We start from the raw sequence: 22003 nt of genomic DNA on the forward strand, positions 1-22003 counted from the left end.
TAAACGCCACATATTTTGCTGCAATTTTCAATGTGTCTCACCATATGTGCCCTTTGGGTGAAATTACCCCTCCCACACAACGGCTGGTTACTCAGGCTGTCAACGGTGTTAGGAAATTCGCCCCCCACCTTCAACCTGGAGGTAGGCTGGACTAGCAGCCAGTGCTGTTCTTCACCCCTACAGTGGGGGTTAAATCCATTGTATCTGGGCAGAGAAAGAGATACTGTAGAGTTTTTAAAAAGCATTAGGTTAAACCTGCTGTCTGAGCTAGTTTATTCCACTCACAGAAGGACAATTCTCTCAGGCAGCATAGCAGGTTAGCAAGACTGGCATAGAGAAGTGTGCAAAGTCCTTGTGACAATTAACTCTTTTCATCTTGAAACCCCTCTAAAGTCACACAGTGTGCAAATAAGTTGTTTTAAGCGTACAGCACAGGCCCAAACTATTGTTTGTTTAAATTCATGACTTTCTTGATCTCGACTAGATTATAAGGAAAGCAATTTATTATTCCACTTGATTTTGAACAAGTGAAATTACAGATTTTATGTTAAAACAGCACAGGAAAACTGAAAAATACCATCACACAATATATTGTTTCCTCTGATGAAAGTCTCCATAATGAGGAAGATAAGTATCTCTTAACAATTGCCCCTGGCATATGAGGAGATCAAAAAAGGAACAGCCTAAATATATTCCTCTGACACATATTGGGTTAAATCAGCCTGAGAGGTCTTCAGAAGACAGAGGAATAAAACAATACCAATATTCTTTTGGAAGTACTGTATCATATTCTATTGGCAACAGCAAATTTTCAAATGAAAAACAGAGAGCCCCCCCCTTTGAAAAACAATGCAGTTGTTTATTTTAGCAAGTGACATAATGCTAAAACCAGGAAGGTGTTCTGTTGCTTATTTATTGATTGATTGATATATTAATTGAAACATTTTTATCCCTTTGGCTGTTTAAGTTCTAGCAGAAGTAACTTGAACAGTACCAAAGTTTAATAAGCTAAGTCTTATACAGAAGGTATTATTTTCTTTTTTGACAGGGTCCAGTGCTATTTTTACACTGTTTAATGGAGAGGCTATGTTAGGCCTCAGGGAAGGAATAGTGTGTGATTCTTTCAGTAGGGCTTGCCTACCAGCAGCTTTCTCCCTCCTGCCACTTTATCCACCTTCTGTGATACAAAAAAAAAGTTTGCTTCCCCCTTTCTTTAAAAAATATACATCATTAACTATCTCCGCCATAATCCTTCTAACAAATCCTAGATTGTTTGTCTGTAACTCCTAACTCTAATATCAGCTTTTATTTTTGTTAGTCTTCCTTCCTCCCCATTCCAGCGACCAGCCTCCCTGCCTCCTCAATCACATGTGTTGTTTCTCATTTAAATGAACAGTTGGATTCTTTTATTTCTTACAAGTGCTGGATTCGCCTTATCGCCCTCATTCCTTTGGGGGTTGCCAATTGGTTTTATCCACGGATGTATCATTTCTCATGCTTCCTTTTTTTCTTACAAAGAGAAAGAACCACTTCGTCAACAAGCCTCTCCGGAGTGGAAGATTAAAAACCTAGACATCACCTACCTTGCAGCGCTACTCCCAACTGGGTTGTGTAAAACTCAATTAAACTTGTCCCCATTGAATACTGCATTACAGTACATTAAACAGAAAATTCTTCAAGCGTGATGACAAAGCTTGAAACCTTGCCTCAAAGCTGTTCCTTGTAGCTTTCTTTAACATTTCAGTCTTTATGGTGTAAGTCTCCCGTTGACACAACTTTAGTCCAGCTATGAAAAATCACAGAGCCCCACAGGGATTCAAAGAAAAAGCGGGGTGGAGGGGGGGGGGGGGACTGTGAAAGCTGGTCTTGGCACTTTCCTTAGTGCATCTATTGAAACTATATTGCCTGAAGACTAGAACCTAAGAAGTATTATAGAGAACTACAATCTAACAATTTTAAATATACCAGTATGTTAATTTTGTTCATGTACTTTTATGCATTTTCCTTTTACTAGGGGTATAGATATTCACGATATCCCCTATTAGCAAATCATATATTGCTTGAGGAATGCATCAGTATATAAAATAAGAAAGGGTCCAATGTGGGAAACACTGGGTCAGAACCACCCTTTCTTCTTCCAACCCACCTAAAATTCTGGAGAAACTTGTATTCAGATTTGGGCCTGGATAAGAAGAAGTTTGTATTAAGATCTAAATCTAGATCCGAACTTCGACACTGTAATAAATCAGTTACCATAAACTTGCTTCTAAGTTACACGTATCAGTCCCTCCTTTCATGAAACAAGGGCTTATTTCAAATTCCTTTCCGCCAAATCTTTATAGTTCCTTCCTAACAAAGCGCAGTGTAAAATGATGTTGGACATTCAACATGCTATATAATTCAGAGTGGACTGTGCCTTGAGTAAGAAGGTAAATATTTAAGATGAATTCCTCCAAAAGGAGGAGACGCATAAAAAGAGAGGAGATAGAAACAATCTGAGACAGATCCCTACTCAGTATTATACAGACCAGATCAGGTACCTCCATGGTGGCTGTCAGTGCCTTTTGGCTCCAAGTATATCTACTTCTCTTAACCTTGACTGACTGAGCGGTGACATTTTAACAATTCATCAAACCACCCCCAATTAACTCTTGTTTCTTTTGTCTCCTTTTACCCATAAATTGGAACAGGAATTTCCTGAATACCTGAACCTATTCTTCATGACAATATCTGAATTTTATTTTTATGGTAGTTTTTTATCTCCTTCCTTAAACAGATACACCATGTTGCTGTGAGCTCTGTAGCTTCAGAGGTGGCTGCATTTCAGTTGTGAATGCTGTGATTCATTTATTTATAGTTTATAAAGCAATTTGGGATACTCTGAGATGAAAAGTGGCATATAAATATAGGATTACTCTTGTTTATTATTACATTATTTTATTTTTATCTGAAGTATTTTGTGAATAGATTTTGATGGTGTGTAGTATATGTCATGATGCTTCGCAGTGCTTACTCAGCAGTACATCTCTCTACCTGTGTGTTGGAGCGCTAAATTATCACACTTAGGCTACAGTAGAAACTCTGAAACGGAGTGGTATATCCATTTTTTTTCCCAAAGAGAGCAAAAGCAAAGTGAACTATACTTCAAGAAAATTTAGGAATTCAATGTTTTTAAAAATTCTTTTTGGCAGCCCCTTATTATCCAGTACAAGTCCCCCTAAATCTAAACAATTCCGATTTAATTTCTCTTTGTAGCTTCCATTTCCTAACCAGCTCATCTGGTAACACCATATTTAGGATTCAAGATGAAGGGAGCAGGAAAGTGTTAAGAATATGTATGTGCCCTGTTTAGTGACTACTTTCTTCCTACAGTGAGGGCTGTGTACAGCATCTTTATGATCCCTTTATAATTAACACTATATATCATATGGGCTAACAAGGATTGCTGCAGCAGTGACATGAGGCTCACCTTCCATTGTATCACCTCTATATGCCTTCATACCCTGCATTCCTGAAGAGCCAGGGACCAAACTCAGGTGTTCAACTAAGGTTGATAGTATGGAAAATTATGGGATGGATTCTCCATCCCGTTATACCAGTTTTACACCAATAGGACTCCACTGAAGTCCACTGAGACCCCCTGATGTTAAAATATGTGTATAGAGTCAGGAAAGGTGACTACATTAGGAATATTGAAAGTACCCCAAAATCATTTGCAGCCATTTCTTATACCATTTAGGCATGGTCCACCTGCTTCAAAGTTATGGAGAAAGACAGTCACGTTTCTGTTTTACACAGAAAACTATCACTGTGCCAAGATAAAGCCGTATATTATGTTCTACCTCACAGATATATTAAGCCTAAAATTTGTAAGTGACTTTTCACATCATCAATGAAAAACAAGACTATTCTGGATAAAATAAAGTTCTTGAATCCTATGTTCTTCGGAGAAGACACTTTCTTTATATTTATTCCAGGGGTTCTCAAACTGGGGGTCAGGACCCCTCAGGGGGTTGTAAGGTCATTACATGGGGGTCGCAAGCTGTCAACCTCCACCCCAAACCCCGCTTGCCTCCAGCATTTATAATAGTGTTAAATATATTAAACAGTGTGTTTAACTTATTAGGAGGGTCGCACTCAGAGGCTTGCGGTGTGAAAGGGGTCGCCAGTAAAATTGTTTGAGACCCACTGATTTATTCGGTACATGGCTGAGCACACTATTGTAGCTTTACAGATAGTAATAATAATAACAACACATTTTGATCTTAATCTCCATATGAAAACACTGTAGTTGATATTATGAGTTACACATCCTATCTGTTTTACATATTTGGTATAGGACTAAATGGTGTGGTTACAGGTAGGTTTTATGGGCTATAGCTAACTGCTAGTCCATTGTATTATGAATCAAAGCCAACCTTTTACTAGTATCTGCCAAGATGTTACTAAGTAAACATGATACTGTTTGATAAATCAGATGTGTCCCTCTTCATGGTATAAACCTGAAATCATTTCCAAAACAGAAAATTAGATTCAGATGTATTGTTAAATACTGTAGGGAGTTTCTATTTCCCCAGTAAGCAGTATCATTGAAAACAGTAACCAAAAATTGCAACTGCAAAAGCAATAACCCAAAATGACCCAAACAAAACAACAAAAAAAGATGTGTGTGTGTGTGTGGAGGGTTGGGGGTGACAGCAATTTTCTGCTTACAGTTCTCTGCCAGGCTAGTGTGCTCAAATGAAACTCCATCTACCAGTTCCTACTAATCTGTAGGGCTAGATTCTCAGAGAGCACATTATAGGCATGACATTAGGGACATAGAGAAGCAAAACCGCAAACACAAAATTTTAGAATTTTATTCAATATGTGCAAGTGAGACACCATTGTGTATGTTTAACTCCTGAAAACAGGCCCAATTCAGGAAAACATCCCTATTCAGGTAATCATTTAAAAATATGCTTAAGTGCTTTTTCTAAATGAAGATAGACATAAACGCATGTTTGAGGGCTTTCCTGAATTGCTCTCTGAATGCTCCTCAAATATTTAGACTATAGGGGCTTTGCAATAATCAAGAAATTCATAAAAATTAAAATCCAGTGCTTACTCTGCAATCACAATGTGCACTGCGGAACCTGTACCCACGTTCTTAAAGGAAAGGCCCCCTATCAGCTTACCCATTTTGTTTGTTCTTTCTTTTGACCATACCAAAAGATTTTGCTCTTTTGGGTGTCACCTATTTAAAATTTGATTTTCATACAATTTCCTAATTTCCTCCTGTGCAGTTTAGGAACATTTTTTTAAGCGAGAAGAAGGATTGTCTTGTATTGAAGGTATACCCATTTGAGATGTAAGATATGGGTTCTATTCCCCATTCTGCAAAATACTCATGCAAATCATTTAATATCTCTATATCTTACTCTTCTGAGATGTAAATTGGGGATAATAAGATTTACCTCAGGGGTTCTCAACCTTTTTCTTTCTGAGGCCCCCCCCAACATGGTATAAAAACTCCATGGCCCACCTGTGCCATAATAACTGTTTTTCTGCATATAAGAGCCTGGGCTGACGTTAGGGGGTAGCAAGCAGGCCAACTGGCCAGGGTTCCATGCCACAGGGAGGGCCCACAAAACTAAGTTGCTCAGGCTTCAGCTTCAACCCCGGTGGTGGAACTCAGGGCCCTGCACAACGTGGCTTCGGCTTTCTGCCCTGGGCCCCAGTGAGTCCAATGCCGGCCCTGCTTGGCAGCCCCCATGAAACCTGCTCGCGGCTCCCCCATGGGCCCCGGACCCCTGGTTGAGAACTGTTGATTTACCTAACTCTCGGGGTTAACGTGAGGCTAACATTTTGTAATGTTTGTAAAGTGCTTTCAGACCTTGCCACAGAAGTATAAAGTATTATTATTTTTATTTTTAAAACCGTTGTAAATTTTATGCCTGTTTACCAACCATGGAGAATGAATTTTGTTTTTTTAATTTTTCCACAAAAGAGTTTAAGCACAGGTGACAGTGCCACCTTCCCCACACTAACTGCCAATGAAACTCAACCATATTCTGCTGGACCAAACCTAAGAGGTGACAGGATAGAGTATATGTCTCCACTTAATACCTGGCCTCTTTGCTGAGAACTGCAATGTTGCCAGTTGGTACCAATTTTAGTGCTTTTTATAATGTGGACAATATGACTACTGGAAACTAGAGTGACACCCCATTTTTAACATAGGTAACCAATAGTCCCAAATGATAAAAGCTTTGCAACTCAGTGAGGCTGGATTTGGATTGAGAATTCATTTTCAATCTCCTGAGTTAAATCAGTTATATATTTATTAAAATTTAACCCTCTGTATGTCATAGGATATATCAATTCAGTTCAATCCAAAAACATGGACTCTAAGAATCTTGCTTAGGACACATTCACATTTGTAACTGAAACTAAACTCTACAAGGTATAAATTAGGAAATATACTGCATATCATAAAGACAGAACAGTACTGTACATGCTGCATGAAAAATCATCATATTGTGCCCACTTGGAAAAGTGGGTCCTTTTTCTGTATGTGTCATACTAAAGTTGATGTAACTGAGAAAAAATGCACACATAAAAAAATACATATTCTTTCCTTGACCCATGTGCAGAGCTCACGACCTTTAGCAGGCTCCAGGCAAGGTATATGGAAAAAGGGGACAATATACCCCAATGATTTGAACAATATCATCTGCAGCCTTGTGTAAACTATAAGAAAAACAATTAACATCTATTGTTAAAGGGCCCAGATTTTACATTTTGAAGAGATTTCTCTGGAAACAGCCAAAGCTGGTAATTCTTAAGACGGTTATCAAAATAATTCCAACTTTTTTTTCCAACCTGTCTACTTAACATCAGAATAAAATGAAGTGCACTTCCATCTCAAAGCAGTTTTGTTTCTTAGTAAACTGTTCCTGGAGCACTAGTCCACAAAGCTCTCTGAGGATGGGTATCTGAACATGTAGCCAACTCTTGTTTAGCCCTAATTCGTTTCCATTTTATGAGGGAATGGGAGATAAAGTCTCAAAGTCATACTTAGACTACATTCTACACCCAACTAAACTATTGAAAAAAATCATTGTGATTTGATACTTAATTTGCTCCTATGATAAATATACCACTGAAAGTTATTCACAGAACTGATTTAGTCTTAACCTGTCAGTCTTATTTTAAGTTTCATTTAATTGTACTTGAAAATGTATTTAAAAGCACTTGTAATTTAACTCTGTTAATATACATATACAGCCATCATAAGAAAGCAGTCTGTTAACTTTTAAAAGAACAGTTTGTTAATAAAGAATTTATAATTGTTATGTTCAGTTTATGCCACCCTTCTCATTTTCCAATGCAAAACAATTTTTTATCTTGTATTTTAAGTTCAATTGCCCATCATATAATATCAGTGAACTTTTTGGCTGGCCCAGTTCACTCCCTCATGTCTCATAGGCTTCCGTTCCAACATTTCTGAACATTTGTTTCAGCTAACAGATCAGCTGCATTAGTTCATCGTAGTTTCAGAGTTGAAGGTTAGGGCATATCAGTCAATTCCTGTTAACTGAATGATCCTTGGTTTTCTCAAAAATATCTTTGCTCTGCTTTTAAGTAGTTTGTTCTCTGGCCTGATTGTTCAACAACATATTTATTCAGCAATATGTTTACCCATACAATTGTAAAGGAAAACATTCACAGACAATTATCTGTTATGCTTTACAGAATTATTATTACAAACAAATGTGATATTGTTGATTATGGTAATGACAGGGAGCATTGCACATATTATCTGACTATGTTCTTGAATTCCATAAACAAGAAGTATCAGGGGTTATTAATGTCTTCTGATAAAGTCTGATAGTGTTCTTATTCAGTTGTCCTCTAATTACATCTAAGCTCTCAACATTATTTTTAGATTGGTCCACATCCACCACACTCCCCAAGATGTAGTTTTTGTTCATGTCCTCAGTTATACGAATCCTTTTGTCCATTACCTTTTTCTTGAAGAAATGGTTCTTTCCTGATAAATTACTAAATTACTATTACCAATAATACTTCCACTACTTCTAATAGATAGCATTTATAATAGTGCTTGTTTATCCATCAATTTCAAAGCACTTTGCAAAAATTAGTTAAAAACTACTCTCTCTCTCTCTCCATTCCTGACTCTTTCCCAAGCTCCTAATATTTCCCATAAAGCCTATAAAGCTATAGATGATTGTTATTTGGTTTGGAATCATTAAAGAAGAGAGTTGCCTAATAATAAGCAGCTATGGTGATAGGTTTGTGAACAAGCCTTTTAAGGCTTGATTGAAACATTTCAGCCAAGGTCTTACTTCTGCACTAGACTAGAAAGTATCAAGGCAGTTTCTGCTCCAACAGTGAGCTCCAATTCAACACAGTGCCCCCCAGTTCAAAAATATGGATCATCATTCACTCACAGCAACTCTCTACTAAAACTCCTTCAGTATCATAATTTAGTTCAGAGGTGGGCAAACTATTGCCCGCGGGCCACATCCGGCCTGTGGGATCCTCCTGCCCGGCCCCTGAGCTTCTGGCCTGGGAGGCTACCCCCGGCCCCTCCCCCGCGGTTCCCCTTCCCCCGCAGCCTCAGCACGCCGCACCGCCGGTGTAATGCTCTGGGCGGCTGGGCAGCGCAGCTGCAGAGCCGCGCCTGACCTGGTGCTCTGTGCTGCGTGGTGGCGTGGCTGACTTCAGCCACAGCTGCGCCGCCAGCCACCGGTGCTCCAGGCTGTGCGGTAAGGGGGCAGGGAGCAGGGGGGGTTGGATAGAGGGCAGGGGAGTTTGGGGTGGTGGTCAGGGGGCGGGGGTATGGATAGGGGTCGGGGAATGGGGGGGTTGAATGGGTGCAGGGGTCCCTGGGGGCAGTCAGGAAGGAGGGGGGATTGGATGGGGCAGCGGGGGGCAGTCAGGGGAAGGGGTTCCGGGGGCAGTCAGGGGACAGGGAGCGGGGGGGGGGGGGTGGATGGGGCAGGAGTCCTGGGGGGGGCCACCAGGGAACAGGGGGGGTTGGATGGGACAGGAGTCCTGGGAGGGGGGCTGTCAGGGGGCAAGAAGTAGGGCGGGGACCGGGCCACACCTGGCTGTTTGGGGAGGCACAGTCTCCCCTAACCGGCCTTCCATACAATTTCCGAAACCCGAAGCGGCCTTCAGGCCAAAAAGTTTGCCCACCCCTGATTTAGCCCATATTTCAAAATCCTCTCTTAATATTGTTCAATCAGGGTGTACTGTAGCTGTTTCTTTGTTGGTGCCCCTACTGCTGAGTACACCCTGATCTAATGGTACTGAAAAGAAACAGAACTCTTTTTCTCCCTTCCGTTTTTATACCACATAAAGAAAATCCATTGTAAGAGAGCTGTTTGGTCCTTCCCAGCACAATCTGCAATAATAGGGAGTCATTATCCATATGTTTAAGAGATATTTAAGCAGGTTGCAACTTTTCTATACATTTCACTTTCTTTTTCGCAAGTCATGTTTAAACCAGCAGAGGCATGTCCTAGAACTGGGAGAAAAAGAAATGTAAATTAAAAGAAAAATTTGAAGGATTTGTTAACACTATTTATTTCAATAGGTCCACAAGCTGTAGCAATCTGTAGGGGGACTGGAAGTCCCACTATGAATGGAAAGCATGCAGCTAGTCTGGCTGTGGGATTGCATACTGCCTGAATACCGCAAGACTTTGCCTTTTGTATATATATTTTTATTTATATACATACATATAATAATAATTATTATTTATTTTTTGCCCCCAAAATAAAGGGAAAACAGAAAAAAAGACAATAGAAGTAAAAATCAAGGAATGGGAAGGGAGGGAAAGGAAAGGAAGAAAGGGGGAGAGGAAGGGGAAAGGAGAGCTTTATTGGTTTCCATTCAGTAGGAATTAATCAAAGGTTTCTAAAAAGTTAGACCGAGTCTTTTTAAATTTGTCCGAGGACTATCTTTTTCTAACTGTTACCTGCTCTTTAGGTGCCAGGCTAGCCAAGTCTGTAAGAAGCTTCTATCCCTAAAGGCAATTTCTCTTCCATCTAAGCAGTGTGAGTGGTTTGGCAAGCACTGCTCTAGAGAACCAACCTTCCCGTCTGTTGCAGAGTTTCCAAGATGATGGGACATATCCCAAAGGACAGTTCTAGGAAGTAATTTTTAAGGAGGTATCCATTATCATATTTATCCTCCTACCTACTTCTAGCCAAATGGACTGTATCTTGGGACAATCCCAAACGTGAGAGTCAGTGTGGCTCCAGGAGACCCACATCTCCAGCAACAGTCTGTTTTGGCAAGACCAGTGCACTGTAACCAATAGGGAGACCAGTATGAAGAAAATAGAATTCTTTGATCCAGTCACATCCAGGCCTGATGCAGGCAATCTAAAGTAGGGAGGATCTTTTGTTGCTGGGACATGGTGGGAGCAGAAGAGGGCAGTGGACAATGGGTCCTTCTGCTAGGTAGATACACAGGCTGAACCTCCTGCCCCTTGTTGTTGGGTGCAAAGGGGCACCCTCTCCCACTACAGTCTTTAGGCTGTAAAACACACAGTGGAGCAGCTAAACAACTCCTACACACCAGGAGTTGTTTAGCTGCTCCAGGTTATGGTAAGAATACTCCTTTTTTCCCAAAGCCCCTCTTAGCCCACGTAGCCCATTTACTGGGGCTTCATGTGGGGAAGGGCAGTATTTGGCCCATAGGCTATAATTATTATTTTTTAATCTTCACCTAATTTTGTTTAGAATTTATTATGTATTTTCCCATTTCCATAATTGTTTTCAGTTTACTAACAGAAGCTCTTTTCATGTGATAGAAATGGCTGGTTTGTAGTGGATTTCCTTATACCTTGGTTAAAAAGAAGGTATAAGGTGAGGTATTGATATTCCCTTCTTCACTGACACTTACCATCTCATCGCTGCCTGATGTAGCAGTAGTCTGAAAAAAATACCTCCAGTATGTACAGGGTATGTCCCTTTTGAATATCCAACATTACGTTACATTGGCACGAAATCTAGTAGTAGATGGTAGGCAAACAGGTAAGAGCATGACTCAGGTTTGAAAGCTGGCCACATTTTTAAAAAAGAACACAAACTTACTCACTACAAGAGGTTTTCTAACTTCTTACAGTTCTGAATCCACTTGTAAGGTCAGAAAACATATCTCAGAATCCCCACTGTTTCTATGTGACCGATGCATTTCTTTCAGCGTACAAAATATTTTATCCTTTTTAATGCCAACCAGTCTCTTTAAGCTTGTAATTTAACAATAGGAACAAAATGAGCATAAAATGGTTTTAAGAATACCACAGATCCTAAGTATTACTAATTAATAAATTATGTAAGGCCCTATATACGTTTGGGTAATTTCAGAAGCTAGAAATGCTAGTCATGCCATCAACAGTATAAGCAAGCAAAACAGTCACCTGTTTGAGTTTCCAAATTAACAAAAAAATGAGCATTGTGACCTAATTCTACATCATCTGCCTGAGGTTGATGACTAGAGACCAAAATTCCTTCTTTCATGCAATAACTGACTTATTTGTAACCAGCTAGAAACCAAATACATTCAAGTGATTTCAATGTTTTTTTCCAGGCAGTTATTTTGCCATATACAGTCAATATCTACTTTGTGTTAAATTTCAAACTATTTTTTTTGGTAGATAAGCATCTTGAATATTATGAAAGAACCTTCTCTTAATTATTATAACCAGGCTTCATGTATTTGGAAGGTAAGGTTGACAGAAGCCTTATAGCATACTGACAGTTATCACACAATACTTTCTTTAATGGATAAAGAATATATTTCTAGATTTCCCCCCTTCTATTTCTATATGGCATACCTGCCACCATTAGTTTCCCTTGTGTCATAAATACAGACTAGCATTATTTGACAGGAATCACTATAAAACAAGCTACAGATAAATCCAGCCCTGTTTCCTTCCACATAGACCTTTTACATACAGCTCCGATGGGGCTGTTCGAAAAGAATGACCAAGTTTGATTTTAGGCTTCTAGGTCATGGTTTCACCTTGACAACAGCTCTTTCATTTCAAGCAATAACATCTGCCAGGATCCCTAAGGTGCTTTCATTTTTGTCAAGAACTGGAAAAAAAAAACCTATGAAAAAATGATAAATCTTAATTTACAAGCTGCAGGACTATCTTTGTGTCTCCAGCACAAAACTTCAAATCCAATCCAAGAACAGGATGTGTATTAGAAGTCTTCAGATTTAAACCTTGTCCACCATGATCAAACTGGATTTATGGAGCATCATAACTCTCCAGACACCATCCAGCAGCTTATTAATTTAATAGACTCCTGTCCATTCCATGATGTTCCTGCCCTGACAGTCTCTCAAGATAAGGCGAAAGCCTTTTGACAGGACAGAGTGCATATATATTTTCTTCTGTTTTCTTGTGGATGGGGTTGTCAACAACTTGAAATGTGTGGCTCAGCAAATTTGTTTTTTTCCCCCTTGTAACTTTGCAGGGAAGATGACAGCCAACACTCTGTAAACTAGAGGGGTCATGAGGCCTGTGGTTTCCCCCAACCCCAAATATTTATTTAGCATAAGGGTCTGCAAAATAAACGTGAACCGAGTAAAAAGTAAAAGGAAAATAAATTACATTTCATAACTAGTGTGTAGCTGCGGACAGGGGCAGGGAATTGACAAAGGCTCTCATTAAGTACCAATTATTTCCCTTGAAACTTATTTAGAAAAATCAGGGGGAAATATACTCCCCACATATTGAGGTTAATAACAGAAATCTTTTCATGATTATCTTATTTAATTTTTGCAAGTGGATCTAAATTTGAAGAAGTATTTATTTTCACAAGGCTCCAGTGTGCAATTCAAACTGTGCTTGTTTTCTGTGCCCAAGATACACTCATGGGTGAGCATAAGAGTTAATGTCCCAGTTCAAGGCATTGTTTGCTGCTCCACTCCCAAAGTCTACTATTCCATGGAAGTCATATGTCAGTGTTCTGTAGCTAACCCTCCCTGAAAATAAAAGGAATTCAGCTCTCAAAGAACAAAATAAATGTCCCAATATTTGTGAGAGAGCACAGCAAAAATTTGCACATACTACCAAAAGAGAAAACAACCCAAAATTAACATATGGCATGGCTGACATTTCAATGAAATGCACAAATAATGAATTGCTTGATGAAGGAATTATATCAGTTCTTTTGTGTTGCATTTCTGGACAAGCAAAATACATGACTAACATCTAGAGGGACTGGAAGAATTAAGCGTGTGATTTTAGGTAAATACAGCAGACACACAGTAGAGATATACAGTACAGCCTTTCTGAGGTCATTCACAAGACCCTATCCTCTCCACATTTAATTCCCTACAGTGAAACCAGCTGACAAGCATATTAAGTAAAAAATGAAAAAGTATTTGTTGTTCTCTCTTCCCCAAACCTGTCTTTCTCTGTTTTTGGATTGTGAGTTCCGTGGGGCAGGTACTGTTCATGCCTTCTTGTCTCTCTGGAATGCACTCAAGACACAGTGGATGCTATCATAAATAAACAATAAATACAATATCTTACCCTGCTTGCTGATGCCACATAGGGTGTACCAGGGGTGAGTGTGCGGAAGGTTCCTTGGCCAACCTGCCAGCTCAATGATTCTCCAAAAAGGAGCAGCATGAATAGTGCCCTTCCAGTACATTCTTTCTACTTGTCATGGCCCATTTGCTAACCCTTCTCTTAGTGGTCATGAGGGTATACTGCCCTAGTGCTAAATGGGTGGGAAAGAATCTCAGGCCCCATTCCTCCAACACACGTCAGCTATTCAGAGAAGGATTGGACATTGCTATTATTATACATGTACACTGCACACACACTCAATCTTATTTTTTTCCTGAAAACAGCATTTTACAATTTATCAGAGCGTTACAAAGAGAGAAATTTAAACACATACACTTTCACACACAAATAGCCAATAAGGGCTGGTGTACACTGGGGGGGGGATCGATCCAAGAGACGCAACTTCAGCTACGCGAATAGCGTAGCTGAAGTCAAAGTATCTTGGATCGAATTACCTGGGGTCCAGACGGCGCAGGATCGACGGCCGCGGCTCCCCCGTCGACTGCGCTACCGCCGCTCGCTCTGGTGGAGTTCCGGAGTCGACGGTGAGCGTGTTCGGGGATCGATATATCGCGTCTTAACGAGACGCGATATATCGATCCCAGATAAATCGATTGCTACCCGCCGATATGGCGGGTAGTGAAGACGTACCCTAAGAAATCTGTAACATCACAGAAGGCATGTTTACCAAATACAGGCTGTCCATGGGGACTAACATTCTCTCTACAGATACTGCATTCTGATTGTCTACACAGAACATAACAGTATACATTTATACACATAGGGATTTAAACAAAATATGCTTTTAATAATATGTGAAAGAACACCTAGAATTCTGAAGTATATGCTCCAAGTTAACCTTTGGCATATTAAAAAATTTCCCTTTGACCCACAAGAAAATACACTCATATCCTAAGAATATTTGACCTATACCTCATTAGGGTTCTGATGCTATGTGTCTGTACAGCAATTTAGCATTGTATTGGCTGAAATTGCGAAATGCATTTGCTACTGGAGAACTCACTTGCTGGAGAAAGATATGGTATCAAGAATTTCACAGAACAACTACAGAAAAGTAATCCTACGTCACTATAGAAAAAAATTAAAATTCCTCCTATTGTAAAGTGGCCTTCACTACAAAGGTAAAATAGACTAAATTTTCTTTAAACAAGAAAAATTAATTAAAAATAATATTCAGTTCTGTATGGCAGAGTAACTTAGCCCTTTTACAACAGTTGTATATCTTCAAAGCATTGTATACGTATTAGCTAACTAGCTAATTAACTCCCACAGCACACTAGTGAGGTCGGTATAGAGGTATTATTTACAGACTAAGACACATAAAGGTTAAGAGACTTGCCCAAGGGCACACAGCAAGTCATTAGCAGCGCTGAGATTAGAACTCATGAGAGTCTGGTACCCAATTCTGTCCCCTAGCCTATACTATTTTTTTTAACACTGCCTATTTATAAATTTGCTACATGGCACAATTTCAGTGTGGCTATCTGTCATTTTAACTAATCTCATCCTGTAAATCTACCCTAGCAGACTTGTTCACCATTATGATCAGAGAATAGACGTTTTGGGGCAGCTTTTAATAGTAACATCTGTTTGAACAACAAGAATCCAAGCCTTAGATATGTGGTGAATCATTCCTCAATAGATTTTTTTTCTTTTCCATTTTTGTATTTACAAAAATAAAATGAAGCATTATTAGTTCTTACCCTAAGGCAACATCCTTTCTAACTGGGATTTTGTATTTTGTTTTAGACTCTCAGCTAGCAGTGATTGCAGTTTCACTTGTGGAGGAATACAGGTTTTCATGGCATTTAATACCACATATCAAACACTACTGGGGCAATTAACAATATCACTCTGTAGAATTATTTACAAACAAATCATTAATAATTTTTGAATACCAATGGGGTAAGAACAAATGTTTTTTTCTGCTGCATCCTCTCAGTAATAACTAAGGGCATAAACTACTCAGTAAGGCCAGACAGAGAATGAAATAACATCAGTAAATCACTAACATAAATGTAAAAACAACCAATGCATAACATGAAATGAAATGACAGAAGGCTCAAGAAATATTTGAGTTGTTGTTGCTGTACAACTGGGCCAGTAGATGGCTCTTTTTCAGTAGCTCTAAGGCCAGTCGGCCAGTATTCCTGACCTCAAACCATTCCTGAAGAACATGGCAATCTGAATCCAAATTGAAGTTTTAAAAGCAGCCATTTTATGATCTTTGGTTTCCAATACAAACATGCTCCACAGCTCCTATGTGAACTTTAAACACCCTCAGTCTTATGCAACATAGTCAAGCAGCCTTAGACATATATTAAACATGTTGGTTTTACTGCATGGAGTTATCCTGTGGTGCTCTGCAATCAATTACTGTTATACCACCATCATTAATAATTTTCTTAATGAAAATGATTCTGTTGATCTCCGTTGTATTTTAATTATCAGAGTTAAGCATAATTACACTGCAGCTCTGAGCTGGCATGTAGACTCCTTTAGGGCGCAATTTTGTTTTAACACACTGATAATGTAATTTTACATTGTGTCAGTTGTTTAGTTATTATCCAGTCGTACAATTCCACTGTATTCCTGATAACAGATAATAACCTTAGCACCTCCTATATCCTGAAGTCATTTAAAAAGCAATATTGGAATCTCACAACTAGCTAACTTAATCGCCTTATGATTTTATAATTCCCACAGCTAAATATTTGTACAGGCACCCTGTTTTAACAATGCCACTAAACATACAGCATCCATACGTTCCATATGAAAGTGAGAATGGTTTAAGTAATGCACCTAAAAATGTGTGTATGTGAGTGTGCATTGCAGTCTGTGCAACTGAATTTTGCATATTGTTTCTATTCTCTTATTTTCAGTCCCATTTAATTTGCTTAAATTCCTAACAGAGGATTTCTAGGTAATACCTCAGCCCTTTCTTAGCTTGTGGATGTATTCATAGATCCAATTTTATAGCTCTCCTAAATTTTTGCATAATCCTGTGTTAGGCATGGCTGCTTCTCAAGTACACTAAGTTGCTATGAACATACAGTTCATGCATAAATACCATCTTGGTCTGTTTCAATAGCAGCTGTATTTTGAATCATTCAACCTGTATTGTTTGAAAGAACACATTTGCAAGTCTATATAAAGCACAATTCCTAAAATCTGGTTTAAAATTTCTATTATTATGTATTGGAGAGTTCTTAAACCACTGAATAGTTTATCTTTTGTGGTTTCTAAGTGATCATTAAAACAAATAAAACAGGACATTTTTGGATTTAAATATAGTTTTAAAATAGTCTTCTCTTGTCTTTTAAACTAAGTTTTCATTATACAAAAATAAGAGAAATGTAAATGGACTGCAAAAAAGTGTAGTTGCTTAAACTGTATTAATTGGACACTTTTTGCTTTCACCATTAGTCTTAATGCTAATGCACACATGACCTGAAAGGATACTAAATATCATTGCCTTCAAACCTTGAATGATTAGCTATTTTCTTATTCATAGTCTGCTCACACTGAGTATTTTCTGATGCACAGTTTAGTCAATGAGAGTTAAACAGAGACACCCAAACATTAAAAATACAAGCGACCTATGTACTGGAATTTGCAAACGTCATAGGTCAGTATTTGGAAACTGAGTATGCATTCCACTATATAAACATAAAGAACCCTATGTTTCCTATATCCAACCCTATATCTATAAATAAACATATAAAATTCATGTTCACTCACCAAGCACAAATACTGCAGAAAATTTCCAAGGCAAAAAGGAGAGTTAGGTGACCTACTCCCATTGACTTTTGATGGGAGTTGAGCACCCACCTCCCCTTTGTGCCTTTGAAAATCTCCCCTACACCTTCTATTTGCAATATGAACATTACTTTAATTATTACAGCCTCTAATGACCAGGCAATCAAGAATGCCATTCCTATGTTCATACAGCATACTTGGGGGCAAAACTCTGTTCTCAGATGCAAAACTAGAGATTTATGCAACTTCTGAGTGCAAAATTTGACCCTAAATTTTTAACATTAGCTGATTTTCAGCAATATTTTGCTTTTAGGAATGTGCCAGCTCAGTCTGCTCATCTTATCTTGAGTATACTGAGAATAACCTCTGACACACGACCCAATCATCCCACACTGGGTTTAGCTAACTACTTTCTAAAATGACAATGGGCAGTTGAGAAAAACAACCATAGCCACTCAAAAAACTGCAACATAACATCAAATTACAACTTCATGACACCTAATGCTATTATATTTGAAGTAATGACAGTATGGAAGACAGAAAGTCAACACAAATCAAGGCAATGTAATCTGAAATGTAATGCAAATTGAAGAAAGAAGCATTATTGTATTTATTTATTTTGAGAATATTATATTTGGTATTGTTTTAAGGTCCAGTCTCATAAGTCCTTCTGACTCAGAAAACCCATTGCATGCCATTGGTGTTCCAGGCACTGAGAATTTGCAGGATTGGGTGCTTACTGAACCACAGAATACCCAACCCAAACTGTGCAATGGGTAGAGAATGCAGTGAACATTCCACATATATTTAATCTATTTTGCAAATTCAATTAATGTAGTTTCAGATTTTTAACTTACAATTACAATTATGATTCAGACTTTTTGTCACCTATTTTGTAACAATATGTGTTTACATAATGCAGCTGGGATATCAAAGTTTCTCTTGGCCAGTACAGGAGATACTTTGCAGTACAATTCCATAGAGCTACCCTTTCAATACCATGTGACCATGTATTGAAATGTGAAATAACAAACATAATAATTTAAGTGAAATAGGGTGCATTTTAATTAAATAAACAATGTTTTCTTTCATTCAGAGTAATTGTACATCAAACTGAACAAGTTTACCTTATTCCAAAACTCCTCCATATTATTATAGATGTGTTCATGTAGATAGTAATGTATCTGTTTAATCAATTAGTTAATACTTGTAAAGTATTGTATATGTACAAAGTATTATAATAATAATACAGGCTTATGTACTTGACAAGACACTGTCTTATGGGAATTTTCAGAAGATATGTAAAAGTGAAAGAAAATTCCTATTATAACAGAAAGTTTCTACAATAAAAAGTTTGTCCACGAAGCAGGTTTAACACTATTCAAAATAAATTGCAGTTTGAATGCATAAGAAGCTCTGCCATACCACACACACAATACTTCACAAATTTTCCCACTTGGGCAGTTCATCGCAATGCTCCTAAGGAAGCATGACTGGATCCCCTTCTAGATTTGGGCCCACGTCTGTGGTATTTCAGGTACTGCAGGTTACAGAATTAATATATTGGTGTTTTGTAATTATAACAGAAAGAATTTGTAAGACCCTGGTGTGCAACTCATTTTGAACATGCTAATTCCCTGTTTTCAGCGTTTCAACTTTCAAAGGCTCGTGGCAGTTTAAAAGGAATCCTCTTATAAGTATATAAATTGCAATGATTATAGGAACAAGTTGTAATTGTTTCTAGTAAGTTTTTAGGAGTCTTTGATGTTATGATTAGTGTTTTGTATGTTAATATATTGATATGGGTGCTTATTTGCCTGGATGCTGAAATGGTCACTAGGTTGTCGCAGTAAACAAATCTTTGATCTCAGTAGGTTTATTTGGTTAGACATAAAACCTAAAAGAAATTAAACAAGAGCAGTACAAGTTCTGAAGTATTCACAAAGCACTGAGATTGGGGAGTTGAACACAAGGATAGAGAATCATAGTTTTGCAACCAGATCTTGCTTGGGAAAGCCAAAAACAGCAACAGCTGATGGGTTGTTCCCATGCCATGTGCTGCTTTTCCTATAATGCTGTAACATATCCATGGTTGCACATGGAGACATCATGTATCATGGTTGCTGACTATATCACACACCCGGCATTGTGGATTGAACCCAGAGCCTTTTGCTCCAAAAGTCTTTACATCTTGAGCTAAAATAGATATTACGTATGGGAATAATAAGACACATATCTGGGCTTGGCAGGCTTAGATTTTTATTGGTAAGTGTCAGTGAATACTGATTTCACCGTACACACACAAACCAACAAAAAAATAATTCCATCAATAGTAACTGAAATGTACATATAGGCAAAGTAAGAAAAATGTTGCTTGATAACTTAATAGAGGTTGATTTCAGTATATTTACTTTGCATATTTTGACATCCGATGTTGACAGTTTATGGTTTTTGTTGTGTTTTAGCAGTTATAAAGCTTTAACTTTTTGAATCTTAACAACTACTGTCATTAAATTATTATTGTCTGATCCGCGCATTGATTTCCCACAACTATGAACATTTAAATTGATAAAAATTGAAAAAAAAAATGCTTAAACCCCATTATTTTGCACAACTGTGAAAATTTAATTGATAAAACTAGAAAAAATGCTTAAAATAAACATTGATTTATTTGTTGAAATTATATATATATATATATATATATATATATAAACATGATTTCTGCCAAGCCTACTTAGATCATTTTTGTGCGGCTGCAAAGCAGTCACACTCACTTGAGCAGGCCTGACATTCCATCCCAAAGAGGGCAGTGGTACGCATTCCAGTTCATCCATGCATTACAATATGACATCATGATACTCTATCTTGGTTCAGAAAATTTACCAAAAATAACTTCAACATATTTTGATGTCACACTCTGGAATGACAAAGGCAATGACCCTGCAAGCTAGCTGCTGTTATTTTCTATGATCATGCAGACATGAATTCTTAATCCATGTAATGGTTTTAATGGTAATATCTTTTACTGGACCAACTTCTGTTGGTGGGAGAGGAAAGCTTTCAAGCCACATACAGCGCTTGTTCAAGACCTTTCCCAGACCTAAAGAAGAGCTGTGTGTGGCTCACAAGCTTGTATCTGTCACCAACAGAAGTTGGTCCATTAAAAGATATTACCTCACCTACCTTGTCTCTCTAATATCCTGGGATTCACACAGCTACTTCTACACTGCATACAAGATTTCACGTAACAGTCTGCAGTATAATATGCCATGGAGCAATGCATGCTGATATGACATGTAAAAAGCCAGGGAGAACTCACTTAGAGAGTATACACACAATATGGATCTAATATTTCCCATGAGGCCTTGACTCTGAGGGTGAAATGAGCATGATATTTTATATCTGGCATCTACCTGAGTAGTGGTGACTCTCTGCTTCAAAAGCATTTAATATATTAGACAGAGCGTGGTGGTTTTATTATTAAAAGACAGCAAAACAATTTTATTTAAGATGTGAAGTAGGGGAATAAGAAATACTTATATACAAGACCAGGGAAACTTACACTGCTCCAATTTGCTTTCTCTTATGCAATGGGTATGTTTCAATGCTGTCATTAATTCCTTGCAAAGAAAGCAGAAGAAAATCAGCTTGTGTTTACCTTTGCTGTACACGATGCAGTTGTTTTTGTTGTCTTCTACTCCTTGCCAAGTCACATCCAGCAACCACTTGGGACCAGCAGTCAGCACCATAGGGACTGGAGCCTTTGTCTTCTGTAGAAAGGATGATAACAAATAGATGCCATTTGCTTGTGTTGATTAAGAACTTGAACAATAATAGTAATAATCATTTTATTTGCAAACAGCTAAATCTCCAAACTCATAAGCCAAGGTCTTATTCCCCAGCCTCAGGATATTTTTTAAGAAGATACAAGCAGTAAGGCTTTAGTGCTTTCACTGATCTGAATGGTGGAATTATTATCAAGGATTTTTCTGAATGATATTGGATCAGATCTCCAAGATTAGGCAGATCTCTGGTGGTTCAGAATTATAAAGGGAATGCAGATGACTTTTACAGCAAAGAGCTAAGTATTTAGAAGTGAACTTTAGACACATTGTACTTCATTATCAAGAGGATCTCACTATTTCCTGAAACAGACAGGAAAGAATTTAAAGAATCAGTATCCATTTCAAAGACATGTCCTGGGTAACATTTATATTATAGTAGGAAATTATTCCGAATGGATAATGTAATTTCCCCCCATTTGCTAAGTGTTGATGTGCAATTTTACTATGGCTGAAATAATAATCATGCTAATGATTCACTACACAGGGTCTCCAAAAGTCTGTAAAAGAGGTAGTGTGAATGAATTCAAATCAGAGGAATTAAAGCATGACATCCCCAGTTCTGAAAGGCACAGAGAGGCAAGGAGATACACACCGATAGTTTTAACAAAAATATATCCAGTGTACATTTTAGATTCTATACTCATAGGATTTGGGATTTAAGAAAGTACAATACAAGTACACAAATTATTTGTGCTTAACTCTTTTCATAAATCTAATAGCAAAAAACTGACTGATCTGGAATTTAGTAAGCCTTATCATGAGTGCCCTT

At 38.1% G+C, this 22003-nt stretch overlaps 1 protein-coding gene across 1 annotated transcript in view; it reads right to left on the minus strand.

Moving 5' to 3' along the window:
• Positions 1-22003, minus strand: part of ZFPM2 (zinc finger protein, FOG family member 2) — a 350445-nt gene that overhangs the window by 119640 nt on the left and 208802 nt on the right. The window contains exon 5 of the mRNA XM_065398289.1: positions 21048-21159. Coding sequence (XP_065254361.1) covers positions 21048-21159 — 112 coding nt within the window. The remainder of the gene's footprint in view (positions 1-21047; positions 21160-22003) is intronic.

The sequence above is a fragment of the Emys orbicularis genome, chromosome 2 (assembly GCF_028017835.1).
Source record: "Emys orbicularis isolate rEmyOrb1 chromosome 2, rEmyOrb1.hap1, whole genome shotgun sequence".
NCBI lineage: Eukaryota > Metazoa > Chordata > Testudines > Emydidae > Emys > Emys orbicularis.